Here is a 26,607-nt window from a genome sequence, read left to right on the forward strand (position 1 = left end):
GCCTCAAATGATGTCCTTAAATTATAACTATTTGAGGTAATTTTGTGCCTCCAGAGTTGAAGTGGAAGCTGCTCATGCTAGACCATTGGTCCTAAGATGTCTGAAAGAAGGATAAGAAAACTGTGAGAAGCTGAGCTGACTGAATTATTTGCATCTGTCTTCACTACTGAAGATGTAGGGCAGACCCCTGCGCCTGAAAGGGTCTTTTCAGGAAGGGAATCTGAAGAACTGAGGCAAACTGAGGTGCCAAGAGATGAAGTTCTAGGTCTTGATGGCAAATTAAAAACAAACAAATTGCCAGGTCCATATGGTGTCCACCAGAGAGTTCTTAAAGAACGCAAATGTGAATGGAGCATCGGTTCACTTACTGGGAAGACTTCTTCTTGCTGCTGCATCCAAGGGCATCTCCTTGAGTGGGTTAGGATTCTCCACGTGGCTCTTTTAAGGCAGGACTATGCAAATTAGTTACAGTGGGGGCCCCAGCATTCTGAGTTTCATATGCCAGGGCTATGCACGCCTTGAGCTACTGAGCTATGGTGGCAGAAGTCACAGCCTGAGTTATGTTTCCAGACAAAAAAGAAATGAACAATGTCTCCACAGTCTGGATGTGTTTTGTGCATTTTTTCTGTATTGGTTTTGGACAAAAGGATGTTAATTCAACATCCTGGGACATATGAAACGGTGAGGACACCTTGGGTCAAAAAAGGGGGTCAGGGATGAGCTTCACAGAGTTTTCACACACAAAAAATACAAAGCTGTTTGTGAACTGAAAGAGCCTGGAGCTCACTCTAGGTGCCAATGTGATGGCAATCAAGAAGGTAAGTTTTAGGATCAGGAGACGTAAGGGGATAGATAGATCTGATGGGCTCTGTAGAGCCTTCAGGAGCGTATGTAAGTTCCATGTAGGAAAATGGTGCACCACTGGTGGGGATAGCAGGGTTGTCCCCCTGAGGAAGTGCTTCAAGTGCAGATGTCTCCGCTTGGAGCATCTCAATCCCCCTGAAATGAGGTCGACCAGGGCAGCGGCCTGCCATTTCAATTTGTTTGCGGAGAGACCGTCTTGAAGAAATTGCAGTAGATGCTTCATGGTAGCTGCCCCTTTAGGAACTCCATGTCTTACAGACTACCGGAGAAACGCCCTCCAAGTGTACTGATAGATCCTGTGCGTGGAAGTGCGTCTGGAGGCCAGCATCGTGTCAAGCACTTTTGTAGAGTAGTAGCCATGCTGTTTCAGGAGGCGTTGCTCAGTCTCCAGACAGCTGGCTGTAACCAGCCTGGACCTGGACGGTGCACTGGGCCCCACTGAAGTAGATTTACCATGACTGGAAGTATCAGGTGTTCTGCTGCTGCTGCCAGGTTCCGGATCACTGAAAACCAGGCCCTTCGAGGCCAGAACAGGGCTACAAGTATGACCTCAGCTTGGAGGAGTTTCAGCCATTGCAGAAACCGGGTGAGAAGCGGAGGCGATGGGAAAGCGTACAGGAGATCTGCTGGCCAGGGAGCCAACAGAGCATCCATTGCTTCTGCCTGCGGGCAGGGGAACTAGGTGAAGAATCGTGGTACCTGAGTGTTTGCTGGAGTTGTGAATAGATCCACAGATGGGTGGCCGAAGCGGTCTGTTATGACCCTGAGGGCCTTCAGGTTCAGTCTCCATTCTTCTGGGAGAATTTCCTTCCTGCTGAGCCAGTCTGCCACCGTGTTGAGGTCACCTTGCACGTGGTAGGCTGTTATCGATGCCACATTTTGTTTGGCCCACTGGAAGAGAAGAACTGCAGAGGCTTCGACCTGGTTCCCACCTGGCGGTTGATGTGTGCTTTTGCCATGGTGTTGTCCGTGACAATCAGTATGTGTTGGTTTTTGATCATGTAGTGGAATGCCAGAAGTGCCAATCGGATGGCTTGGAGTTCCAGCCAGTTGATGCTGTGTTGCTTTTTGTTGGCCGTCCACTTTCCTTGAGCTAACTTGTGGAGTCAGTGGGTGCACTTGCTTGCATCAGTGGTGACTCGTGGAGGGTCCAGGAACTGAAAAGAGCATAGGAACAGGCCTGCTGGATCAGGCCCAAGGAAGCTCATCTAGTCCAGCATCCTGTTTCACACAGTGGCCCACCAGATGCTGCTGGAAGCCACAGGCAGGAGTTGAGGGCATGCCCTCTCTCCTGCTGTGACTCCCCTGCAACTGGTACTCAGAAGCATCCTGCCTTTGAGGCTGGAGGTGGCCTATAGCCCTCCGACTAGTACCCGTTGATAGACCACTCCTCCATGAAGTTATCCAAACCCTTCTTAAAGCCATCCAGGTTGTTGGCTGTCATCACATCTTGTGGCAGAGAATTTCACAAGTGGATAATGCGTTATGTGAAAAAGTACTTTCGTTTGTTGGTCCTACATCTCCCAGCAATCAATTTCATGGGATGACCCCTGGTTTTAGTGTTCTGTGAGAGGAAGAAGGATTTCTCTCTATCCACTTTCTCCACACCATGCATGATTTTATAAACCGCTATCATGTCTCCCCTCAGTCATCTTTTTTCTAAACTAAAAAGCCCCAGGTGTTGTAGCCTTGCCTCATAAGGAAGGTGCTCCAGGCCCCTGATCATCTTGGTTGCCCTCTTCTGCACCTTTCCCGGTTCTACAATGTCCTTTTTGAGATGTGGCGACCAGAATTGTACGCAGTACTCCAGGTATGGCCGCACCACAGTTTTGTATAAGGGCATTATAATATTAGCCGTTTTATTTTCAGTCCCCTTCCTAATGATCCCTAGCATGGAATTGCCCTTTTTCACAGCTGCCTCACATTGAGTTGAGACTTTCAACGAGCTGTCCACCACAACCCCTAACCTTAACCCCTTCCTCTCTGAGAGGTGTAGTCCACCATCTAAGGGATTATAGCACATGGGGTGGAAGGCTCACCTGCTTGGTAGATTTCACAGCAATCTCTGGGTGATGGGGTAGCAGGAACCACTGTCAGGGTCGCAGGTGGGTCCGTGCCCATGGCACCAAATCCAAGGTTGCCACCACCAGTCCCAGGATCCTGGAGAGGGAGAGCAATGGCATGGACGTCTGTCTCCAGGGTGGCTCTATGCTCTAGTTGTAAGGAGAGCTTGTTTCATATTGTGTCTATCACGATGCCCAGGTGTAGCAGCTGGTGTGAAGTATGCCAATGGCTTTTCTTTCTGTTGACCAGGAACCCATGGGCCTGGAGGACCTGTAGCGTGGTGTTGGGGTCCCTCTCAGCAGACTGTAGAGATGGAGATTGGCCCGTTGTCCAATTAAGCAAAAATCCTGACCCCCTCGGAGTTGGAGATATGCTATGACTGGTGCCAGGACTTCCGTGAATATGGACGAAGCTGAGGAGAGGCTAAAAGGCAGCGCCCTGTATTGGCAGTGTGTTTTGGCACAGAGGAAGCACAGCAGAGGGAGACTGTCTTAGTGTCTAGGGACATGCAGATAAGCCTCCTTCAGCTCTATGGAGGACAGGAAGTCCCGATGGTGCTTCCATGTGGAATTTCCGGCTTTTCATGAAACAGTTGAGGTATTTTAAGTCCAGAAACACCTGTAGAGAGCCTTCCTTTTTGGGCATGGTGAAGTTGATGGAATAGACACCTGCTCCCTGTTGGTTCGCTGGAACCTGTTCTATTGCCCTGATGATAGGTGTTGGAACGTCTCCTGGAGGCCCTTGTGTTTGGCGGGTAAGTGGGAGGTTGGGGTGGGTAGAAAGCGGTGAGGTGGGTTTTCAGTCAATTCTATGCAGTAGCCCCCCTTGATGATGTTGAGTATCCAACGGTGCCCTCCCAAGTGTGTAAGTGAAAGGAGAGGCGACCACCCAAGGGCTACCTGCCTGAGTCAGGATTACTATTTCCCTTGCTTGTCCCGGGTGGAAAAAGTTGCCCTGTTCCTAAACCCTTCTGGAAGGTCTGGATCTGCCCCAGAACAGATCCTGAGACCTGAAACCCCGTTCTCTGCCAGCGGAGGAGGACCGAAAGGATTGGAAAAAATGCCTCCCCTGCGGGCGGTCTTGTTTACGCGATGAGGAGGGCATAGCCTTCTTATCTGTTGACTCCACTAAAATGTCCTTGAAGGCTGCATTCCCAAAGAGTTTTTCCTCATCAAAAGGTGCTGTGGCCAGATTGGTCTTAGAAGCAGTGTCTATGCACCAATATTTTAACCACAGGTTCTGGCGGGCCAGTACTGAAGCAGCTCCTGCCCTTGATGCAGGTCTCATGGAGTCAAGGGTGAAGTCAGAGACAAAGGCTTGCACCTTGTGCAATTTTAACAGGGTTTGTCTCAAATGTGCCGGGTCAGACCGGGTCCTGGATGAGATTGTTCAGCCATATGAGAGAGGTTCTGGCTACCATGGAGGAGGCTGCTGAGGCTCCCATTGCTAAAACGGAAGAGACATGTGACCATTGCATGGCCCCTTCCGTGCGCTTGCCTGCAGGTTCTTTGAGGGTGGACTCCCTATCCCTGGAGAGAACCAAGCCAGAAATCATTTGGACCACTGGGGCATCTGTAGGGGGCATGCTAAAGATCTCTCCCCCTTCCTGTTGGAAGGAATACAATCTTTCGGCTACTGCTACCGCCTTTCTATTAGCTGTAGAGAAATTCCATTTCCCTTTTGCAGACTCAATGAAGTGCTTGGGGATCAGGGACCATAGCACTTTTACTCACAGGCTGGGATTGCTGAGGGTTAGGTTGGATCAGACCTAGTGTGTGGATAGCCTTGGACATCAGTGGAGCAAAGTCCAATGAAGGAAAAAATTCTGGGGTGGTGGTGGTCCGGAGTCCTCTGGCTCCTGTCCCTCTGACCACTCTCCCTCCTCCTTGCCAGGTTGGTCAGGGTCTGTTCCCCACAAGGGGTCCCCTCCCCCTGGAATTGGTTCTTCATCTAAGGGAATAACTGGAATCGGTGCTGGCGGGGTTTTGTTTGGGGGGTGTTGAGGATTCCCGCCTGGAGGCCCCACAGGAGTTCTGGGTGTGGGCACCCTGGGGTCTGGCGAATCATGATCAGAGATTTCAGAGGAATGGGTACTTATTTCCCTCTGTTTAGACTTAGACCTTCCCTTTTTTGCCTTTATAACGTGCTTGCACTTTTTCTTTGCCTTCTGAGTGACGAGAATCTCAGAAACTGAAGACGAAGCGCTTGAGAAAGGTGACTGCTCCCTCCTATGCCTTTTGAGGTTTTTAGCCTTTAATTGATCATAGTGCTCAAAGGAATGTGCCAACAGATCCTCAAACCATGAGAGCCAAGTAGATGGCATATCAGAGGGCATTTAGTGGAGGGAGTGCAGCACTGGAGCAGGCTATGTCCCCCTGAGTGGGGGTAGATCATTCAGAAGACCCAACATGGCCAGATCTCACCATCAGCATGCCTGCTCCAGCTGCAGAGCTCCTGGTCACGATGGTCCTAGTGGACAAAGGTTCAGCTGCCCCCTGGCCAGATCCTGCGCTCCCAGTGGCTGCCGACTTTTGGGAAGCTGCCTTGCATTTTTCGGGGGCTGTGCCCTGCGGGCTGGAGGCCATCTGTGCTTGTGGGGAGCAGAGCTGGGTTCAGCGGCTGCGTGCTCCACAAGGCTTCAGGGAGCGGGCAGAAGCCGCAGCGGCGGCACTGGATCAAACAAGGGCCCTTGGCCCTGGGAGTTGGTGCTGGGTGGGAATGAGATTAGAGCCTGGTCCCCCCCACCCCGCCAACAAATGTGCCTGGCTGAGTGGGCGGGAGCCCCGGAGCGCCACCTGTCAGCTGCTCAGCGGGGCACACACTCCGCTCCGAGCTCCCTTCTCCTTCTGGCTCCCAAACACCCAACTGAACAGGCGGAAGTTCTGGAGCACTGCCCGCCAGCTCTTCAGTGGGGTGCGAGTTCTGCCCTCTGGGGTGGCTTGCCGGCTGCTAAGAGGACCTTCGGCAGGCCCTGCTGGAATTTCCTCTCCCTAATTCGAACGTGGAACACGCACCTGGCACGTTCCATGCAAAGGAAGGGAGGGAAGGGGCGAAGAGCCCAGCAATAGTGGAGGAGGAAGTAGAAACAAAAATATGAAGAGAAAGGAAGTTTGTCAAAAGAAGCTGAGAACTACCTTGGAGCCACGCAGGACTAAAAGAACTGGGTGGGGCCATGCTTCCCCACCTCTTAAAGACTCCCACCAATTTGCATAGTCCTGCCGTAGAGAGCCAAGTGGAGAATCATAACCCACTCAATGAGATGCCATTGGATGCCAGCAGCAGAGAAATAGCTGATCTCTTAGCAAAAATGTGTAACTTGTCCATAAACTCAAGCTCTGTACCTGAAGGAGAGCCAGCGTGGTGTAGTGGTTAGAGTGCTGGACTAGGACTGGGGAGACCGGAGTTCAAATCCCCATTCAGCCATGAGACTAGCTGGGTGACTCTGGGCCAGTCACTTCTCTCTCAGCCTAACTTACTTCACAAGGTTGTTGTGAGGAGAAACATAAGTATGTAGTACACCGCTCTGGGCTCCTTGGAGGAAGAGTGGGATATAAAATGTAATAAATAAATAAAATAAAATAAATAAGATTGGAAAGTGGACAATGTAACACCAGTTTTGGGAAAGGGAACCAGAGGGGGTCTGGGAACCCTAACCCTAACCCTTTAGCTGGTCCAGCAGGGCTTTTTCTTATGTCTGTCTAAGTATTGCCTGCACGGATTGGCCTTAAGGAATGCCGAAAGATCCAGATGTCGCAGACGCCCCACCTACCTGGCTGGGCCCCACATATGTCATCTCAAACTTGTTGTTGTAAATGCTCCTCCGAAGGCAGTAGTCAAACTGCTCCACCCCACCACACAGGGTTCCCTGCAGAAAGAAAGACCGACCTCCTTCAGGCTGGACACCTGCCTCTTCCCACCCACAACACCAAGGGCAGACCTTGCCCACCCTCCTCTCCTCCCACCCTCCTCTTTTGAGCTGCCAGCCTGGTAGGGATGCCACAAAGGGTTGGCAAGCAAGGCACAGCCTGCGACCGCATGGATGGCAAACGCACCGCACAAAGCCGGGAGCCGTCCCGTTTCCACGCCAAAGCCGTGATGGTGTACAAGTGAGAGATCTCTTTGGGCTTGGCCTCCTCCCAGGCACTCCGGCGGGGGCTCCAGTTCAGCACTCGCAGCCTGGGGGGTTGAGGAGGGATTGACTCACCAGAGGAGCAGAGCTAGGCAGGCGCGCCCCATGTGAGGACCCCCCAGCACTACCACACCTGTCAAAGCTGCCGATGACCACCGACTGGCCCCCGGGGCTGGCAGCCGCAACAGTGAACTCCTTCTCCAGAGAGTCCCGGCTGTAGTCAAAGGTCTGGATCACATGTCCCTCCTTCCCATAGGCCACAATCTTCTTGTCACAACCAGCAGCCACAATGCTGTTGGACGCCCACGCCATGGCATAGGGGGGGCAGGGGTGCATTGCCAGCTTGCCCTGTCCAGAAACCAGAGGAGACACCCATGAGAGGGGCAGGCAGGGACCAAGCCGGAAAGCGGCTTGCTGCAGGCCAGGCCGGGCCTGGGCCAGACCCTCCTCCACGCCAGCATCTGCCCCACGCCAGCCTCCAGCTGCTGCCTCCTTGGCGCGGCCTCCACTGCCAAGGGGAAGATCCCAGCGCCTTTTCTGCTGGTGGATGCAACTGCACTGTGACAGTCAAATGCCACAAACAGAAAACAGTGGGCAGGGGGAGGCCATGCGACACCAGAGATGGCCGTCCCGATGACCCCTGTCCACTTCCAAGCAGGGCTAGTCTTCCTCCCCACCTCCGTCAGGCAAACGGGAATCAGCCCCCGGCAGTGCTTCTCCAGGATGTCAGACCAAGAAGGGCCTTTGCCAACCCTATCTGGGGAACCATCCGTCACCAGGGATTGTTGCTTTGCGAACTCGTCAGGTGACTGCTTGGGGTGGGCTACCATGCTCAAAGCACAGCCTCCCTGCTCAGCATCAGAGGCAGGGGCTCATTTTGCTCCGGGGAGCTTCAAGGGCCTAATTTAGAGCAAGGCTCCATACAGGGGTTTGCGAGACCATAAGCAGAAGTCTACTCAGAAGCAGGATCTGAAGTACCCCCTCCAGATCCCCCAGACATCGGAATGAGGCTCTGTGTCCTTCAGCGGCCCCCACCTGTGACTCCCCAGAGCCTTCATCATCAAAGAAGTAGCGCACGATGGTTCCATCTGCATGGCCAGAGAGGATACCCTTCCCCGAGACGCTGCAGAGGGATACAGGAGATGGTCGGCACAGAGCCTGAAGGTCTTGCTTCTTTCCAGCCTCCCGCGGGGTGGGGGGGTGGGGGGAGAGGCCGTGGGAGGGCCCGGCATGGGCGAGAGCTGCATGCAGCGAAGGAAAGCATTCACAGCCACCAGAAAGCAGCCCGACTGGGCTGTGAAGCCAGACAGGCAGGAAGCTATCCCTCAGGACTGGGAGGGGATCAGGGCTTGTTGCCCAGTATGGGCTAAGGAATGGGTCTGAGTCGGGTCCCTCTCCTCCTCCCACAGGCCCACACTCACTTGGAGGCCAGCGACACCACGTAAGAGTCTGTCCCATAAATGGTGGACGATTTGTTTGTCTTGGTGTTTGCTAAACGAACCTTCCGGAGAGAAAGATCTGGTCAGCCCATTAGAGGAAAGGGATGGGCAGTGAATGCAGCTCGGGGAGCCCGGCCCACTCCGCATCGGCGGCAGCACCTGCACACGCTCCTTCCCAGCTCCCAGACCTCCTTGCACCAAAGTTGGCGGCAGCCACCGGAGAGTTCCTGCAGCTCAGCTTCCCTACCTTGCCCTCGACAAGCCCAAAGACAATGGTGTTCTCCTCTGGCCACAGCAAGCAAGTGACAGCACTCTGTGGAGAGAGGGAAGTATAAGGAGCAGGAGGGGGCGACGCTTCTCCCTCGCAGCTCCAGCTGGTGGGCTTTGGAAAGAGAAGAGGGGCCAAGGAGCAGCCAGGTCTCTGAAGGGAGCCAGGAGAGGACTGTCCCTCCTGTGGCCCCCAACTCAGAGTTCTTTCACCATGGACTCCTCCCCTTCCCAGGGCCCCCTCCAGTAGGGCAGCAGAGCAGGGTTCCTGCCAGGTAGGGTGGCACTGCTCCACCAACACCTATGGTACATCCCTTCCACATGAGAATTGTAAACATCCTGGAAATCTGAAGCCAGTGCGGAAGAATTTGGTTTGTGTGTGATTGCGGGGGGCGGGGGGGGAGAGGGAAAGACACTGAAATTTGGGGGGAAACACACACACAAAATACTTACTTTTGTACCATATTCAAACTTATTTTACTGCTTAAAGACACAAAATGAACTATTTACAATCAGGAGAACCTTATGTGTTAATTATTTCTTAAAAACAAAACAAAACAAAGGCTCCCCTCCGAGGACCAACAAATGGAAGTACTTTTTCCACACAACGCTAGTTAGAGGGCTATAGGCCACCTCCAGCCTCAAAGGCAGGATGCCTCTGAATACCAGATGCAGGGGAGTAACAGTGGGAGAGAGGGCAGGCCCCTTTCAACTCCTGCCCGTAGAGTACCAGCAGCATCTGGTGGGCCACTGTGTGAAACAGCATGCTGGACTAGATGGGCTTCCTTGGGCCTGATCCAGCAGGGCTGTTCTTATGTTCCATTTTTTGAAAGAAGTCTCCTTGCCTTTTATAGCTTCCTTAACTTTACCTGTTAGTCACTATAGTGGATTAAAGCCTTTGTCTCAGAGCAAGCTCACTTGTGGGAAAGAAATGCTGAATCATCCCTGCTGAGCTGCCTGGCTAGGCTTCTCCTAAAACTATCCTGTATTATCAGTAGGTTTAAAATGCTGCCATGTTTTGTCGCTGGGAAAAACAAATCCTGCTAGGAAAGACTCCTGCCTGAAACCTTGGAGAGCTGCTGCCAGTCAATGTAGACAATACTGAACTAAGGATCTGACTCAGTATAAGACCACTTCCTATGCAAGGTAAAGGCCTGTGCACACCTCTCCTAAAAATGATAGTGCACTGAAATATCTACCTGAAATAAAGCTGGGATTTGACAGCTATATTTTACAGAATTAGAATTGTAAATATTTTTCATTGTCTTACATATCAAATGAAAATATGTTATCGTTATTAGAAAAAGTCCAATAAGCAAGTGGCAATCACAATATTTTAAACTATTCCTTCAAAAGCATTTCACACCACTGTTTTAAAAGAGAAAACGTTTCTCATAAGATTTTTTCAGATTTTCTGAGATTGTCAATTTGTTCATTACTAGCCTCGGGGGATTTTTCTTCCTCCTAAGTTTTTCCTCCAAGCCTTCACACCTTGATTTTCCTCCCTCACCCTATCCTCTTAGCTGAACATTTCAAGAACTTTTGGGAAGAACCATGCACTACAGGGTCACGTATCAGCTACCAGAACCAAAGTTAAGTGCCCATCTCTCAGTAATGGAGATCAGCAACAGGAGAGCAGGCTCATAAAGCATCCTGGAGAGAACAGAGGAAGAAACCACCACCTCTCACTGGCAGGAGGCTGGGACTTACTGTTTGGATGAACTTGTTGCAGATCACCTTTTTATCACCCCTGAACAGAAAGGAAAAGATCCTCATTACGCCACTGTGCAACCAGGATGCAGAGCTGCAAGGTTGTTGAGGGCTGCCTGCTAGAGGATATCATCCAAGTCTAGCAAGTTTGCCATGTCAAGATCAGCTAGCCCTCAGTCCTGTGGCGAGTGAGGGAGTGCCGCTACCACTTGGCCCCAACGAGGACTGTCGAGGCCCCCCAGGACTGCCTGAGAGCACCGTCCAGTGACTGGGGAAAATGGCTTTACCAATCTATCCCATTTATATTCTGCCCCATTTACAATCTCTAAGCGGCTTCCTTGTGATAGCAAGAAGGGCACCCATGGGCCTAACAGGAAGAATGGCTATATGAAAAGCCAGTTTGCCTGCCCCACTACAGAGGCAAAATCTTGGCTGGCAATAAGTGGGACGAAGGCAGTGGGCAAGGGGCTCAGCCTGGCCCCACGCCAGGGGAGCTCCTGCTTTGCCCCACCAGAAGACCCTCACCATTCCTCCCCAATCTTGTAAACGAAGATAATGTTGTCCGTTTGCCCAACAGCAATCTTGGTGGAATCTGGGGAGAAAGCCATTCCTTTCACCACGTAGCTTTTTCTGCCGTACTGGAAAGAGAAAAAGAGAGGAAGAAGAAGATTGCCAGCCCAATCAGCTCCTGGGGCCAGTTGCCCAAGGGAAGCCGCCCCCGCTCTGGAGGCTTGCTCGGGCCACTCGGGTCTTCGCACTCCCTCCCTCCCTCCCTCCCCACTGGCTACCTTCGGATCTGCAGGTTTGGTGGAGAACTTGTCCCTGCGCTCGCCTTGCTCGTCATACAGCAGCACCACGCGATCCACAGTGCAGACAGCAAAGCGGGTGTTGTTGGGAGCCCAGGCCATGCAGGTGACCTTGGCTGCGCCATCCTGGAGGAAAGAGGCCTCCTCAGTCTGACGCCAGCAGCCCAGCCAGGCCCCCCAGAGCCGCGCTCACAGCTGCCCCATCGCTGGGCTGCTGAAGGAGAAGAGGGTGCGGGGTGTGGGGGGGGCCCAAGAGCCTCCCCCAGATAAGTGGCTGGCTTGTCCCCCACTGCCCCCTTCCTGTTTCAGAGATCCAACGTGTGGGGCACAGCTGGCCTCTCTGGAAGGGCGCTGCCACCCCCCCCCCCCGCTCAATGCTGTTCCGCGGAGGGGGCCGCTGCTGCTCCCTGGGCTGCCCATCCTGAGCAGCCGGGGCGGGGGGGGAGGTGGAGGCAGCCCAGGGAGGCAGCCCGGGCGGCTCCCTTCTACCCCGCGCCCCCAGCAGCGCCGGCTAGCCATTCGTCAGGTGGAGCTGCGAAGTTGCCCTGACACCGCTCGACCTGACGGATGGCCAGCCTGCAGCCCGCCCCCGCCGCGCCTCACCTGGGGGGTGAGCAGGGTCCGGACGTGCCGCAGCTGCATCTCGCCAGCGCCCACCGCCGTTCCCCCGGCAACGGCCCCGTCCCGCGCTGATGGCGTCATCAGAGTGGCGCGGCGGGAGGGTTCCGACGGGCGGCGCATGCGCACCGGCCCCGCGGCTCCAGGGCGGACGGGCTCCACCCTTCGGCTCCCTTCCCGATGGAGGCGCTGCGGGCGGCCGGGAGAGCCGTCCTCCGCAGCCCCAGCCTCGCCCGGCACCGCCTGGGCGTCGCCCGCCTGCGCCGCCGGCAGCGTGAGTCGAGGAGGGGCGGCGAGCCAGGGCAAGCCGAGGAGGAGCCGAGGCCTCCCGCCCTCGGCGTGGTTGCTAGGAGACGGGAGGAGGGGGGAGGGGGCGGAGGCGGCGGCGGCCCCTGGGAGGAAGAGCCGCCCCGCCCCGCCCGCCCCGGACAGGACAGGAGCCAGCCCCGGGGGGGGGGGAGGCGGGGAGGGCTCGCAGGCGGATCCCTCCTCGCCAGGTGGGGCTGCTCTGTGGGCCGCGCAGCTCTGCCTGACGAAGGTCAGCCTGCAAGCAGCGCGGCGCACAGGGCGCCGCATTTTCCCGGGACAGCGGGGTGAGCCTGCGCGGCCTGGGGCGGGCCTGCTCCGGGCTCCGGCCGAGGGACGCTGCTCCTCCTCCTCCTGCTGCTGCGGCGGCGGCGGCGCCCGGTCTGCTCCTGGGCCCGGCGGCGGCTCCGTCCCGTGCGGGCAGCCCGGGCGCGAGGGAGCCCCAGGAGGCCCCCCTCCAGCAGCCCCGGGCCAGGCCTGCCCCCCAGCAAGGAGCGCGCCCCGCTGGTCTGCAGGCAGGGAGGCATCTCGGCCCTGTCCGTGCAGCGGGGGGGGGGGGGCTGCCTCTGGGCGGCCAGCAGGGAGCTCCTTCGGCAGCTCCGGGTCCCTGCCTGTGCCCCCTCTCCCCCCCCCCGCCAGAAGCCTCCTCCTTGGGGGAACTGGCCCGTGTGTGGGGCCAGCTTGCCTGCCTGCCTGCCTGCCCGCTGCTTGCGGCTGGGCTGTTGCGGCCTGGCCTGGCCCCGGCCCCTGACTGGGCTTGAACCTGCCAGCGCCTTGCTGAGCCCTGTCGGGGTCCTTCAGGCTGCCCCTCCCTGGCCAAGGGGTCCCTCTCTGGGGGAGAGCACCTTGCTCCGCCATGGGGGCTTGAATCCCGCCCCGTGGCCTGGCTGGGGGTGTGGAGGGGGATGTCTCTGTGTGGCAAGCCGTCTTCCTTCTCTCCTGGGCAGCCCCGAGAGTGTGAGTGTGGGTCAGGGACCCAAGGGATTTGACCCCCAGGGTTTGGGGAGGGGTTGGGCCTCCCCTTTGCTCACTGGCAGCCTGCCCCACAGGGGAGCTCTCTGGGGTGTGTTGTGTGTGGAGTGGGGTCACGGTGTGGAAGCCGTGTCTGGTGTATGTTGGCTGTGTCGCCGTGGACACTGCAGGTGTGGTGGGTGGAGCAGCAGTTTTCTGGAGGGGGTGTGTGTGTCGGTGTCTTGACTGCACTGTTTCCCGCCCTGTCTTGTGCGGGGCAAGCACAACTGTATCTCACGGAGATCACCGGAGCATCCGTGTCGAGGCACCAGAGGATTGCCCTGGGGTTGTTGCAAAAGCGACAACTCCATTTTTGAGCCATTTTTGGAAGGCCGTTATATCAGTCAGTCAAATAAATAAAAGCTTTTACGGACTGCAGTCCATCTCAGAAACAAAGCGTGCTGTTCTCAGGGGCCAGCGATGCAGTCAAGCATGTAAGGTGCTTTCTGTAATGCCTGCCAGACTCCCACCCACAGTGGATGTCTGCCCTTGGGGCTCCGTCCCGGGCAGCATATGCTTTGCCGTGCCAACCCAGCCCCACCCTCCCGATCTCTTGTTTTGCAGAACTTCCCGAGACGTGGGCTGACATGCGTGAGCCCCTCCTGGAGGGCATGGGGTTTGCCCTCAAGTACCTGGGCATGACGCTGGTGGAGAAGCCCAAAGGCGCGGACATGGCAACTGCTGCCATCCACCGGATCATTGCCATGGTAGGAGGGGCTCTTCTCTCCCCCACCCCTCCGTTTGTGCCTGCCTGGGTGAGGAGGCCCTTCAGGCATGGGAGAGGAGAGCTGGTCTGGTGGTCACAAGCATGGCTTGCCCCCTTAGCTGAGCAGGGTTCATCCTGGTTACATTTGAATGGGAGACTTGCACGGTCAGATCTTCCCCTCGGGGGATGGAGCCGCTCTGGGAAGAGCAGAAGGTTCCAAGTGCCCTCCTGAGAGAGACTCCTGCCTGCAGTCTTGGAGATGCTGCTGCCAGCCTGGGTAGATAATCCTGAGCTAGAAAGACTGATACCAACTAGAGAGACCCCAACCGTGTTTGGGCTGCTTCAGCACACAGGAAGCGGCCATATACTGAGTCAATCCGAGGCAGCCCAAACACGGTCTTTTGTCTTTCCTGGAGTACCCCCAGGAGGAAAGCAAAGAGTTCTAGGGACTCCTTGTTCGGTGGGGGGGTGGGGGGCGGGTGACCAGAGTGGCTGGCAGCAGCTTATAAATGTGTGCAAAGTGAAGAGAGGCTCTCCTCTGCCTCTCGGGAGACTAGAGCCGGGGATCACCCTGTGAAACTGGCAGGCCAGAGATTCGGGGCTGGCCAGAGGAAGGCCTGCTGCCCAGGCTGCTGCTGTCGCTGTCGCCGCCACAAGGTGTGATGGAGACCACCAGCTCCTTGAAGAGGAGAGCAGTCCCAGGGGAGCGGGAGAGGTCTCGGAAGGGCTTTCCGTTGGGAGGTCTCCATGGAACCTCCACGCCCAGAAGCAGCCTACCTCAGAACACCAGATGCCCGGTGGGTGGGGGGGGTGTCAACTGCAAGGGAGGGCGCTTGCCTTCTTGTGGGCCCGCCTCGGTCTGATCCAGCAGGGCTCCTCTTCTGTCTTGATGTACCCCTCCCCAATCTCCTCCCCCCACCCCATTTCCTCTTCCTCAGGCTCGGGTAGGCCCCAAGAAGTTCCAGAAGGTGATTCTAACTGTCTCGCCACGAGGCCTTTCTCTTCAGGATGCTGAGACCAAGGAGACCATTGGAAATGTCTCCATTTACAGGTGTGGAGCCTGGTGGGGTGTGGGAGGCGTCTCCTGGGTGGAGTTCCGACTGGGGTAGGGAGAGCAAGAAGCCCCTCTCGCTTGGTGGGGCGACCCTGAGTCTTCAGGGAGGGAGCGGGGGGAACCCACAAGACCCGCTTGGACCCACAAGACCCGGGGCTCCTCCTGCAGGGCCCGGCCTCATCTGGGCCAGGAGAGGAGAGCTGGTCTTGTGGTGGCCCCTTAGCTAAGCAGGGTCTGCCCTGGTCACACGGGAATGGGAGACTAGAAGTAGAAGCACTGTAAGATCTTCCTCTCAGGATGGAGCCGTTCTGGGAAGAGCAGAAGGGTCCAAGTTCCCCTCCCTGGCAGCAGCATCTCCAAGATCGGGCTGAGAGAGATTCCTGCCTGTGATCCCGGAGAAGCTGCTGCCAGTCTGTGAAGACAAGACTGGGCTAGCTAGACCAAGGGTCTTACTCAGTCTATGGCAGCTTCCTCTGTCCCTACGTGTGCAGCTCCAGCCCCAGTTCTGCACCCCAAAATGTCTGATGCTGCTGCTGAGGGAAGTGGGTCGCCGGGCCGCCCCCCTGCCTGCCCCCCGCCTGCCTTCCAGAAGAAGACGGCCTTGCGTGGCCTGCTGGGGTGGGGCCTGCTGCCTTTGCTCCTGGGCCTCCCCCTGCTGCTTGTGCAGAATGGGGACACGCCCACCCCAGTGGGGCAGACCGCATAGCCCCCATGCCCTTGGGAGCGTGTGGCATGTTTCGGGGGTGCCGGAGCATGCCCCCCTCCCCCCTCTCGACCCCTTGCTTTTGACCCCTGAGCACAGCTCCTGCCCCCTTGCAGGATTTCCTACTGCACTACGGACAAGCTGCAGAACAAGGTCTTTGCCTACGTGGCCCAGAACTCGCAGAGCGGTGCCCTGGAGTGCCATGCTTTCCTGTCGCCCAAGAAAAAGATCGTAAGCCCTTGCCTGGACCGGGGGGGGGGAGGCTCAGGCCCAGGGCGGGGGGGGGCCCTTCTTGGCGGGGAGGGGTCGGGGGCTGCCCTCAGGAGCCTTGAAGGCTGCCGCCTTCTGGGCTCTCTCCTCTCTCCGTGCAGGCCCAGGCGGTGACTCTGACGGTGGCCCAGGCCTTCCAGGTGGCGCTGGATCTCTGGGAAGCTGCCCAGGCAGGTAGGAGCCGGGGGCCTGCCCCTTTCCAGGTGGGGGTGGCGTGTAGGCGCAGGGCTCAGCCTCCAGCGTGGTCGCCGGGGCCTTCGCCTCTTCAGTGCCCGTCGATGGGAGGCGGTTGAGTTGTTCAGGAGGGGGAGGCCGCACTCAGGGCTGGGGAGAGCAAGGCACCTCGGCTGGCAGGCATCTCCCCCTCCCCCCATGGGTCTCTTGGAAGCTTTGAGGACCCCCTTGTTTCTTCCCTGGCCTTGTTTCAGGCCCCAGACAGGAGCACCCCCTAAGTACACTGTGCCCCATGGAAAGCACCTGCCAGCCAGTCAGGGCCCCCGTCGGCAGCCCCCCCTTCAAGGCAAACTTTGAGGTACGGCGTGGAGCATGCCCCCCCCCCCCGGCACACAACTGGCTGGGCTGTGGCAGCCCTTGGGGTCTGCCCTCTTGCCCCAGACATGAGGGGAGGGGGCGCGGCAAGTCCAGCCGTAGGCAGCAACTCTTGCGATGGCCTTGCTTTTGCTCTCCCCACTTCTGGGGGGGGGGCAGAGGGGGGGCGGGCTCTCCAGAGGGACTGCAGCTTTGTGGGTCTGCCTGTCACTAGGAGGAAGAAGAGGAGGAGGAGGAAGAGGAAGAGGAAGGAGATCTTGGCACAGCCTTCTTCACTGGGTAGGCACTGGGTCAGCCGCCCCGGCTCCCTCTCTGCAGGGTTAGGGTTCCGGAGAGGAGAATTGCCCCTTGGCTTTGTGGGGAGCCGCCGCTCGCTCCAGGGCTTGTAGGGGGAGTGGGGCAGAGCCCTGCCTCCTGGGGCCGGGGAGGGGCTCCCTGTGCGCCCCCCTCTTCTGCTCCTCCTCCTCCTCCTCCTCCTCTGAAGGGTCTTTGTTTTCTGCTCCTAGCTGTTCCAAGGAGGGGGACAGGCCCACCCCAGGTAAAGCGCTCTCCAGCCCCCTCCGCCGTCCCCCTTGGCTGGGGTCTGCTTCCCGCTCGTCTGTCTGTGTCTGTCCGTGTCCTTTCCCGTGGCTCTGCTGACACCTTGGTGTGTTTCAGATGCGGGGAGCTTTTCTGGCGGCAGCTCCCCGATCACCCAGTTCCAGCCAGCGGCCGCCTGGGGCTGCAGTGACCCCCGTGGCGGTGGCGGCGGTGGCGGCAGCTGCCTGCCTCCGGGGCTGCTCTTCTAAGAGTCGGGCCGGTCCGCCCTCCCTGCAGCCTCCAGCACCACTCCGCCTGCCCAGCACGTCCGCCACGCACAAAGGGCCGCCCGCCCGCCCGCCCGCCCTCCTCTGCTCCCCAGCCGGGCCGGGAGACCGTGGCATCGCCAGCCTGGGCCTGCCGCCTCTGCACTCGCCAGGCTTCGGGGCCTCCTTCTGAGGCTGCTCCTGTGAGGGCGCTTGGTGCAGGCGCCCGGCGCCCCCCCCCGCCCCCCCCGGAGGCCGCCCTCCCAGCCTCCTCTTCACCCCACGCTTGGGAGGGAGCTGCAGGGGAGCAGGTGGACTCTGGCCTCTCCTCCCTCCCTCCCCATCTCCCAGTCTCTCATCACCGCCAAGTCACAGCGTTGTAGCAAAAGACTAGTTTTTAATGCCCTTTTTTCGGAAGGGAAATAAACCATTTCTACTCTCCTCCTGCTGTGGCTTTCTTCCTCAGCGGCAGCTCTTGTCCCGCTCTTGGGGGTGGCTCTCGGCACCAGTGGAGGTTGCGGCTTCTGCCTCTTTGCTGGGCCTACCTCCGCGCATGTTGGGGCCCGCCTCTTCTCCTGCCCCTTGGCGTCTAGGGCTCCGCCCCTGGCCAGTGGCCTCTGGGGCAGGGCTGGCGAGGTGTCGGGACTGTGCCAGCCTCTCTCTGGCCACGCTTGGAGGAGGAGCAGCCTTGGACTGGGCAGGAAGCTGGAGCCCTCCTAGGTGGGGTCAGCCCACCTCTCCTCTGCTGCAGGAAGAGCCTCCTGAGCCCCCGCCCAGGAGGAGGAGGAGGAGGAGGAGGAGATTATCCCCAGGCCTTGGGCTGTTAGTGGGCAAAGCAGCCGCCAAGAGGGGTTCCCATGCAGGCAGCTGCATCTCCTTGGAGGGCGGGGGGGGGGGGGCGGCTGACCCAGCCTTGCCACTGGCCTGCAGGCAGGGGGCACCAGTTTGCCTGGGCTGGCCTTGCTCGCTGGCATCCCGCCCCAAAGGACTCTCCTGTTCACTCTGCCTCCTTTGAGGCCTGTTGGAGACGGAGCCTCCCCCACTCAGGGCCAGACGCCCACTACTGCGCTCAGACGGCATTCTTTAGACCTGCATAGGAGGGTTTGGGGGGTGCGAAGAGCGCCAAGGCCAGCTCCTCCTGGGGAAATCCTCTCCAAGGACTCTGAACACCGCTGGGAGGACAAAGCTGTTGGGCTGTGGGTTGGGTTGCCAGTAAGTTGCCTAGGTGTATTGGCCCTGAGGACTAGCCCCTTAGTTGTCAAGAAGGTGAACGAGTGAGAGGTCATTGGAGCTGGGAGGGACCTAGAAGCCTTCTGGTCCAACTCTCTGCAGGCCTCCCTTGCCCAATCCCTGACCGATGGCCACCCAGTCTCCGCTCACAGTCCTCCAGGGAAAGAGGACCCGCCCCTGTCCCACAGCCCTAGCCGGGAGGAGAGTCTCCCCAATGGCTCGCCTAAATCTGCTACGGCTTCCTCTCCCTCCACCCTTCCTTCGAGGCGTGGCTGCCAGACCCCTCCCCGTCCCGGCTGCCTCCCCTGAAATCCCTTCCGCTGAGTGCCAGGCAGAGTTTTCTGCTGGGCATTTCCACTCTGGCCAGGGGCTGCCAGGGAACCGGCTCCTCCGCAGGCTTCCTGGGGGTGAGAGCAGAGCAGGAGGGCACCGTGGCCTCTGCCCTGCCCCAGGAGGCCTCAGCAGCCCCGGGGGCTTCCTCTCCTCCCTGCACTCCGAGCAGACGCCCCCGGCTGGAAGAGCGGGATTCCTGGAAGACGAGTGGGGAGTTGCTGGTGTGCCTTGGGCGGGGGGGGGGCGCAGGCTGGCAGTCTGTGGGGCAGGCTTGGAGGGCCGCCGGCTGCTTCACTGGCATCGGCTTCCTGAGGGAAGGGGCTGGTGAGCTGGGAAGAGGCCGCGTGTGGTCTTCTGCCTTGCAGGGGGGTGGGCAGGGCCGTTGGCATTCTGGCCCGTGGGCTGTGCGCTGGCGGGCGGGGAAGGCAGGTGCAAGCAAGCCGTTCGGCCTCCCTCTTCTAGGCCCCCGGCTGGGGCTCCCTTCCCACTCCGCTACCCCCAGGAGCCGAGTGGGGCTCTTCTCCAGGGGGCCTCTGCAGCAGCTGTTCCTTGTGGGGATGCAGTCGGGCCTGAGCCTCCTGCTTGGCTTCTGCCCCGTGGCCGTGGCCTGCCTCCCAGCCTCGCCCTGGGGCCTCTTCCTCCCTGCTGCCCCGCGCCACGCTTTAGGGCTTGGCTAAACTCGCCCTTGCGCCCAGGGGCCTGTTGGAGCCGGCCCAGGAGAGCCGCTGGGGGGCCGGGCCCGGGGGCAGCCGAGGCTTCCGCTTCCGTCCAGGCCGAGGGGAAGGGGCTGAAGGGGAAGGCAGCCCTCTGCCCGGGCTTCCTGCCCTGTCGGGAAAGGAGGCTGTGCCCAGACGGTCCGAGGCATGGCTGGCTGAGGCTGCAGGTCCACGGAGGAGGTCCCGTCGTCGTCGTCGTCGCAGCTGCTCCCAGCGGCCGCTAGCAGGTGACTGGTGGGCGTCGGCGTTGTAGAGGCTGGCTCCATGCAGATTCCGCGAGGACAAGAAGCATAAATTCTTTGCATGCAGGGGGGAGCCCGGCCACGAGCCCAGCGAGGTCCCAGCATCCCATAATGCTCTTGGCTGCGGCAACAGCTACACTTCGATGATATTGACAGAGGGCGATTTCTTCTGGGGGGTGGGGGGAGAGAAGAGAGGCTGAGAAGCGGAGGTGGGCAGGGGGCACTGCTCTCCCACGCCCACCCTGCTCTGCCATGTCTCCCAGCAGACTAGCTGGTGGGCAACCCCACACCGCAGCCACTGCCTCCCACACTCCTTTGCAGCACCCAGGAACTCGGTGCTGGGGTGCTGGAGGAGCCGGAGGAGGCCACTGGCATGTCTCTTGGGCTCCCCCAGGTATCGGCGTCTAGACAGGCCTCGTAGGCAGTGCTGGGGAGGAGACGCCTGTTGCGCTGCACCTCGGATGTGGGGAAATGCAGGCGGGAGGTCCTGGAAGCCAAATGTAGGCGGATGGGTAGCATTTTGAAGCCCAGGACCCCCAAGGCAGCCTCCTCAGAAATGCTCCCTGTTCCACGCGTTGGGTCAGTGAGACGGGCAGAGCTGAGCGGTCTCAATGCGTGGATGAGACGCTGGTGCCGGGAGGAGGGGTGGAGATTTCTTAGGCACTGGGATACATTTGGGGGCAAGCCCCCCTTCTTTTTAGAAGTTGTTCCATGAGGCTATTCTGTATTGGTATATTCTGTATTATTATTTACTTGCTACATTTTTATACTGCCTTTCTGCCGTGACAAAGGCACCCAAAGTAGTTTACAATATGAAGAAGAAGCAAACTGCAGAAGATTAAGAAAACATTGTCTCAGGCTGCTGGTCTTTGGACAAGGCCAACTGAGACCAAGAGCTCCCTGGCTTGGGCGCCTCTTTTCATGCCTTCCTATCACTGGCCCCATAGTCCTGTGGCTATGGGGGGCGGGGGCTGCCCCAACAGTCCTCACAGGCCAGAGCTGGTCTCTATGGGGGCCAATGTTATTCTCTCTCCTGGCCAGGGCGCCTCCTTTTATGCCTTCCTCTCAGGGCACGCCTGTAAATCTGTATGATTTACAAAGCATTTTCTACTAAAGTCATCTGTTTGTATATAGAACTGATCAATGACCATAATAAAGCTATTCAGTCATTCATTTTGAAGCAAACAAAGCCTGTACAAAAGGCATGGACTGCGCTTGAACCAAGATGGGACCAGACTGCTGGCCCTTAAAATCAGAAAAGTTGCAGAGCAGCTTTTAAAATGACTTCTAAGGAATAGCTGACAGGAGCCCGGCGGTATCCAGTTTGGCAAATGCCATCCCTTAAGGTGCAAGGATGTAAAAGATTCAGATATAACAGAAGGAGACAGAGCAGAACCACATGAAGAGCAGGAAAGAGGCTGTGCTAGCTGGCCAAAGAGACCAAAGAGCGAAAAGAAAGAGAGCAGACATCAGGGGAGAGATTCAGCATATAGGTGCTTATATGCCAGTGCCAGAAGCCTCCGAGCCAAGATGGGTGAGCTGGAGTGCTTGGTGGCTAATGCAGAAATAGATATAGTGGGCATAATAGAAACATGGTGGAACAGTGAGAACCGGTGGGACACTGTTATCCCTGGGTATAAACTCTACAGAAAGGACAGGGAGGGGTGCCTTGGAGGTGGAGTAGCACTGTATGTTAGAGAAGGGATAGAATCTAACAAGCTAGAAAACCTGGGTGGACTGGAGTCCTCCGCAGAAACCCTGTGGCTGACTATACAAGGCCGGAAAGGGGGCGTGCTATCGCCCTCCGGATCAAAATGCCGACAGGGACTGGGAGTTGCAGGAGGAAATCGGGGAGGCATCAAGGAGAACATAAGGACAGCCCCGCTGGATCAGGCGAAGGCCCATCTAGTCCGGCATCATTTCGCACAGCCTAGAGCACCTTCCTTATGAGTCAAGGCTACAGCAATCTGGAGGTCTTTAGTTTGGAAAAAAGACAACTATGGGAAGACATGCTAGAGTTGTATAAAATTATGCATGGAGTAGAAACGGAGAGCATTTTTCTCCCTCTCACATAACACTGAACCAGGAGTCTTCCCATGAAAATGATTGCCAGGAAATTTAGGACCAGCAAACGGAAGTACTTTTTCACACAACGCATAATCCACTTGTGGAATTCTCTGCCACGAGATGTGGTGACAGCCAACAACCTGGATGGCTTTAAGAGGGGTTTGGATAACTGCATGGAGGAGAGGTCTATCAAGGGCTACTAGTCGGAGGGCTACAGGCCACCTCCAGCCTCCATGGCAGGATGCCTCTGAGTGCCAGTTGCCGGGGAGCAACAGCAGGAAAGAGGGCATGTCCCTTTCAACTCCTGCCTGTAGGCTCCCAGAGGCATCTGGTGGTCCACTGTGTGAAACAGGATGCTGGGCTAGATGGGCCTCCCTGGGCCTAATCCAGCAGGGCTGCTCTTAGGTTCTTATCAGGGAGGTGCAAAATGCCGCCTGCCTTTGTCCCTGTCGCCCTGCCCTTCTGTGGGGCCCTGGTCACTTGCTGGCAATGGCCCCTCATTGCTCTAGGTTGCAAGGGACCTGGGGGTGGGCGGCAGCATGAGAAGTCGCCTCGAGGCAGGAAGCCGCCTCGCGCCCCCCCCCCCCGTGGAGTCCGCTCAGCTGTGCTTCCTCCCTCACTGCTCAAGTGGTGACTCTGACTGCAGTGAAGGCTGCGCTGCCTTCCTGGGACTCACTGTGGGGCCGAGCCTGGAGCAGTGCTTGCAGCCACAATGGCAGCAGGCCAGAGGTGGGAGGGGAAGGAGAGGGTTGACAAGGAAGTAAGTGGGGGGGGGGTTGGGATCCGTGGGGAGGAAAGGAGGGGAGAGCCGACATTTCTCCCTGCCTGTTTTCCCGCAGTGAGGGGTGGCGGAAGCAAGCACGGGGGGGGGGGGGCTGGGGAGGTGGGAGAACTGTCCATACTTCAACACGCTACAGTGCATAAAATGTGGGGCTAGGCTGCTCCTTGAAAGTGTCGACTCAATGTGTGGCAGCTGTGAAAAGGGCCAATATCATGCTAGGGAGCATTAGGAAGGGGACTGGAAATAAAAGGGCTTATAATGCCCTTATCTAAATTGATGGTGCAGCCACATCTGGAGTACTGCATGCAGGGGTGCAGCTCAGTAGTTTCGGCGCTGGCACCACCCTAGCTGCGAGGCGCCCTGCCACAAGCACACACGCACACCCATTAAAAAGAAGGAAAACTGCTTTGGGGGGCCTGCTGCCAGCACCCCACACCTGCCCCGCCGTGCCAAACCTCAGGTTCCCCCCACCATTCCAGCCGCCATGTGTGCGGCCTGGGGGTGAGCTGAGCAGGCCCCCCATCTCCCCGCGGTGGTGCTGGTGGATGGAGTGGCTGCCGGGCCTGTCTGTCCGCCCAGTGGCTCTTGGGAACTGCGAGGGGCTCCAGCGAGCCTGCCCAGTTGGACCCGATGGCCCCGCGCACGGGACGTCACGGGTGGGCAGCCGGTGTGAGTCGGGCATCCCCTGGCTGGCGTGGTTGGGCAGGCGGGCTCTGCAGCCTGTGATGCCCCCTTGGCCTGCCCCCAGAGCCCTGGAAGGTCCAGGGAGGCCCCGGCTCCTCCCCCGTGGATGGTTATTCTGGTGTGGCGGCGGCGGCTCTCTCCGGGTCACCCTGGGAGGTGCCAGGCACCAAGACACCAGGGACTGTCCCAGGAGAGGAGACCCAGCGGACTCCGCCAGGCCACCATGGGGCGAAGAGCCCCCCGCCCCCCTCCGCCCCCAGCTGCTGCACAGTGTTCCTGCCTCCACCCTTGGACTGCCCCCCCCGCCCCGTCCAGCTCGTGGGGCTGACCTTGCTGCGAAGTAACCCACCCACGGGCCGCTCCGGGGTGCTGTGCTCCGAGGAAGGCTTCGTCTTCTCCTTGTTGTTGTTGGAATCATTGTCCTTGATGATGTCATATTGCTTGCAGAAGAGCGCGATGACCGCTGGGGCAGGGAGGGTGGGGGGGATGGGGGGAGACACAGACAGACAGACAGACAGAAGGGGCCCGTCAGGCCACGGCCCCTCTTGCCTTGGCTGGCACACGCAGCAGCCTCCTGGCCCAGCCCCCCCAGTGCTCTGCCCTGCCGGGAAAGTGATGGTCTGGCATGCAAGGAGCCCTCACATCCCACCCCCCCCAGCGTTTGGTGTGATTCCTCCCCATCCTCAGAGCTACAGGCCCCCATTGGCCCCCTTTGCACAAAGAGGGGGTGTCGGCAGCAGCTCTTCCGCAGGCCTGGAGCCCCCTCTCTTTGGGTCTACACCTGGGCCTTGGGAGGCCTGTGACCCGCCCCGCCCTGCCCCACAAACACGTGTCTCCTACCAGACCCTGCTGAAGTGGTGCATGAACTCTGCTGAAGGGGGTCCTGGAGAGGCCCTGGTGGTGGACCACGGGCAGAAGATCAGCCCGTCTTTCCTACGGCAAACACCAGCCAGGCCAAGCAGTGGGTCAGCCCCACCTGGATGTCCATTTTCCTGATTCAGACTGGATGGAACTTTAACCACACCCTTGGCTGAGGGATGCTGGCTTTTTGCTGTAAGGAGAATTACTATCTGGAGTGGGACCATGCCCGGCGGGGTGGGCGGGGTGGGCGGGTTAACCCAACCCCCTGCTCTGATCCTGACCAGTGTTCCCTCTAAGGCGTGCACGTGTTCTTGCGCTCACACTTTTAAAAAAATGTCCACTCAGTTGATTTTAGATCCTGTTCCGGTGGAATCATGAAGGCCCCATTCTGACTGCACGTGTGCACACACCGCCTCGATATTGCCACGCAGGACAAAACTCATTCCGCATATGGATGAAAAAATTAGAGAGAACAGTGGTCTTGAACCAGAGCAGCCCCCCCACCCCAAATGGCATTTGCCCAGGTGTGGTGGGGGAGTTCCATTGAAGCCAATGGGCAACTGCCCCCCTGCCTGGACCAGTGCATGCCGTGGCCTCAGGGTTGGCTCTTCCGATGAAGCAAGACATGCGTTGAATTGGGGCACAGCTTGCTGTGGGCACAGAGCGCCACCCACTGGAGTCTGGGAAGGTGCCGATGGAACTTGAAGAAAAGCAACAGGCTTTTCTGTCTCTTTCAGGACAGGGAATCTTCTGCAGTCTGGCAACCCTTCTTTCCTGGGAAGAGAGATCCTCCCTCTCTTTGCTGCTTCCTACCTACCAGACTTCGGCTGTTTCTCCTCCTCCTCCTCCTCCTCCTTCTCCTTCTCCTTCTTCTTGCTCTTGTTTTGATTCATGAGTTGTCATTAAGAGGCACAACGCAACCCAGGTTTCTCACCCACCTAACTGGTTTGTCAGCTGGTGATTGGTCCAATGCTGGGCGTGGGTGGGAGGGACCATGCAGCCCCCTGCCACGGGAGTGAATGAAGCCAGTGCTCAGGGGTGCCAAGTAGGCAGAGAAAGAAGAATCCCCTGCAGCCCAGCCCTCCCTCACTGCAAAGAGGGGACTCTCTAAGGCTGTTCTGAAAGGAAGCCTCAGGGCTGTGGGAGGGAGCCAGGAGATTGCCTGAAGAGGGCAGAGGCATTTCCAGCACCCTTCAGTCTCCCCACCACCTAATGGCACAGCAGGGAAATGACTTATCAAGCCAAAGGTTGCCGGTTTGAATCCCCGCTGGTCTGTTTCCCAGATTATGGGAAACACCTGTATCGGGCAGCAGTGATATAGGAAGATGCTGAAAGGGAGGAGGCAATGGGAGGAGGCAATGGTAAGCCCCTCCTGTATTCTACCAAAAGAAAACCACAGGGCTCTGTGGGTGCCAGGAGTAGAAATCGACTTGACGGCACGCTTTACCTGTACTTCAGTCTCCGCAGATGTGGAGATTCCTTAGAACTGGAAATGCTGCTCTAAAAGCAGAACGCATAAAGCCAGAATCTAAGGCGTCCTGAGTTGGTTTCCCAAGCTGTGCCCATTAACCCGCACCCCACTCAAACAAATGTTTATCAGCAAAGCGGCTGTGTGGTTTCTGTGTTGCAAAGGAATGCTGGCACTCTCCCGTGGGATGAAACAGAAGATAAAGCAAATATATTCTAGAGAAGCCAGTTTTAAAAAATGGTTTTAACTTTTTATATGGATAAATGACAAAGGAATATGCAATACTTATTGTGCCAAATGTGTTATCAGGAGTCCAAAATTCTCCTTTCTTCCCACAGTTGAAGCAGAACTCAAAGCATGAATGGAACCGTGGAAGAGGAGAAGCCTTTTCTCTTCCTCTGGAAAGGGCTTGAGAAACGCTACCTTTCTCAGGATGTGCACTTTTTTTTGTTGTTTATTGCCCCCACAGGTCAAACTGGTTGTTTGTTTTTTTGCTAGTTTTTGAAACAACAGAAAACCTGCCCAACCTGTTTAGAAGAGGCAAGAATGGAGTAATTATCCACACCACAAGCAATACAGCTGCCTGCAGGGAATCATCAATATGCTAATGACACCCAAACCTATCTCTCCATGTTATCGTTATTAGGAAATGGAATTATCTCCCTAAACGCCTGCCAAATGCCTGCCTACAGGCAGTAATGGGCTGGATGAGGGATAACAAACTGATTCCAACAACAATATATCCAAACAATACAGAGCTGCTTATTGTGTGTGTCTGTGTGTGCGGGTCATAACTTGAAGGAGGGTGCAGAAGTTCCTGTTCTGGATGGAATTTCACTCTCCCAGAAAGAAGAGATACACAGTTTGGGAGTGCTCTTGGACCCTGGTCTCATTCTGGTGTCTCAGGCTGAGGCTGTGGCCAAGAGCACTTTTTATCAGGTTTG

At 57.5% G+C, this 26,607-nt stretch overlaps 3 protein-coding genes across 15 annotated transcripts in view; 1 reads left to right on the forward strand and 2 right to left on the reverse strand.

Moving 5' to 3' along the window:
• Positions 1 to 12,020, reverse strand: part of IFT172 (intraflagellar transport 172) — a 52,226-nt gene extending 40,206 nt beyond the window's left edge. For both annotated transcript variants that reach the window (XM_053251203.1, XM_053251202.1), the window contains exons 1-10: positions 11,883 to 12,020; positions 11,262 to 11,405; positions 10,999 to 11,111; positions 10,474 to 10,513; positions 8,744 to 8,809; positions 8,479 to 8,558; positions 8,093 to 8,180; positions 7,191 to 7,405; positions 6,981 to 7,104; positions 6,698 to 6,793 (exon numbers count right to left, since the gene is read on the reverse strand). In XM_053251203.1, the coding sequence (XP_053107178.1) occupies positions 6,698 to 6,793; positions 6,981 to 7,104; positions 7,191 to 7,405; positions 8,093 to 8,180; positions 8,479 to 8,558; positions 8,744 to 8,809; positions 10,474 to 10,513; positions 10,999 to 11,111; positions 11,262 to 11,405; positions 11,883 to 12,020 (1,104 nt within the window). The remainder of the gene's footprint in view (positions 1 to 6,697; positions 6,794 to 6,980; positions 7,105 to 7,190; positions 7,406 to 8,092; positions 8,181 to 8,478; positions 8,559 to 8,743; positions 8,810 to 10,473; positions 10,514 to 10,998; positions 11,112 to 11,261; positions 11,406 to 11,882) is intronic.
• On the forward strand, positions 12,019 to 17,722 carry LOC128325632 (low density lipoprotein receptor adapter protein 1-like). Of its 9 annotated transcripts, XM_053251237.1 has the most exons (9): positions 12,037 to 12,171; positions 13,779 to 13,921; positions 14,859 to 14,971; positions 15,794 to 15,908; positions 16,049 to 16,121; positions 16,376 to 16,479; positions 16,711 to 16,775; positions 17,003 to 17,034; positions 17,154 to 17,435. In XM_053251237.1, the coding sequence occupies exons 1-9, from the start codon at positions 12,078 to 12,080 to the stop codon at positions 17,282 to 17,284; spliced, it is 870 nt and encodes a 289-aa protein (XP_053107212.1). In that variant the 5' UTR covers positions 12,037 to 12,077; the 3' UTR covers positions 17,285 to 17,435. The 9 variants fall into 9 exon arrangements, with proteins under 9 accessions (XP_053107221.1, XP_053107212.1, XP_053107242.1 ...); XM_053251267.1 differs by lacking the exon at positions 17,003 to 17,034 and having other exon boundaries at positions 17,154 to 17,373; XM_053251277.1 differs by lacking the exon at positions 16,376 to 16,479 and having other exon boundaries at positions 17,154 to 17,373.
• Positions 17,659 to 26,607, reverse strand: part of FNDC4 (fibronectin type III domain containing 4) — a 30,737-nt gene continuing 21,788 nt past the window's right edge. For 2 of the 4 annotated variants that reach the window (XM_053251327.1, XM_053251309.1), the window contains exons 5-6: positions 23,664 to 23,797; positions 17,659 to 19,968 (exon numbers count right to left, since the gene is read on the reverse strand). In XM_053251327.1, the coding sequence (XP_053107302.1) occupies positions 19,936 to 19,968; positions 23,664 to 23,797 (167 nt within the window). In that variant the 3' untranslated portion in view covers positions 17,659 to 19,935. Of the gene's footprint in view, positions 19,972 to 23,663; positions 23,798 to 26,607 lie in introns of all 4 variants that reach the window. The other 2 variants (XM_053251320.1, XM_053251300.1) reach the window with 1 other exon arrangement.

This window comes from Hemicordylus capensis, chromosome 1 (genome assembly GCF_027244095.1).
Source record: "Hemicordylus capensis ecotype Gifberg chromosome 1, rHemCap1.1.pri, whole genome shotgun sequence".
In the NCBI taxonomy this organism is placed as follows: Eukaryota; Metazoa; Chordata; class Lepidosauria; order Squamata; family Cordylidae; genus Hemicordylus; species Hemicordylus capensis.

Coding starts and splice junctions, on each gene's coding strand:
- LOC128325632 (XM_053251230.1), top strand. CDS start 12,078: ATGGAGGCGCTGCGGGCGGCCGGGAGAGCCGTCCTCCGCAGCCCCAGC. Junction 15,909..16,048: donor TGTCGCCCAAGAAAAAGATC/GTAAGCCCTTGC, acceptor CTCTCCGTGCAG/GCCCAGGCGGTGACTCTGAC. Junction 16,122..16,710: donor CTGGGAAGCTGCCCAGGCAG/GTAGGAGCCGGG, acceptor GCCTGTCACTAG/GAGGAAGAAGAGGAGGAGGA.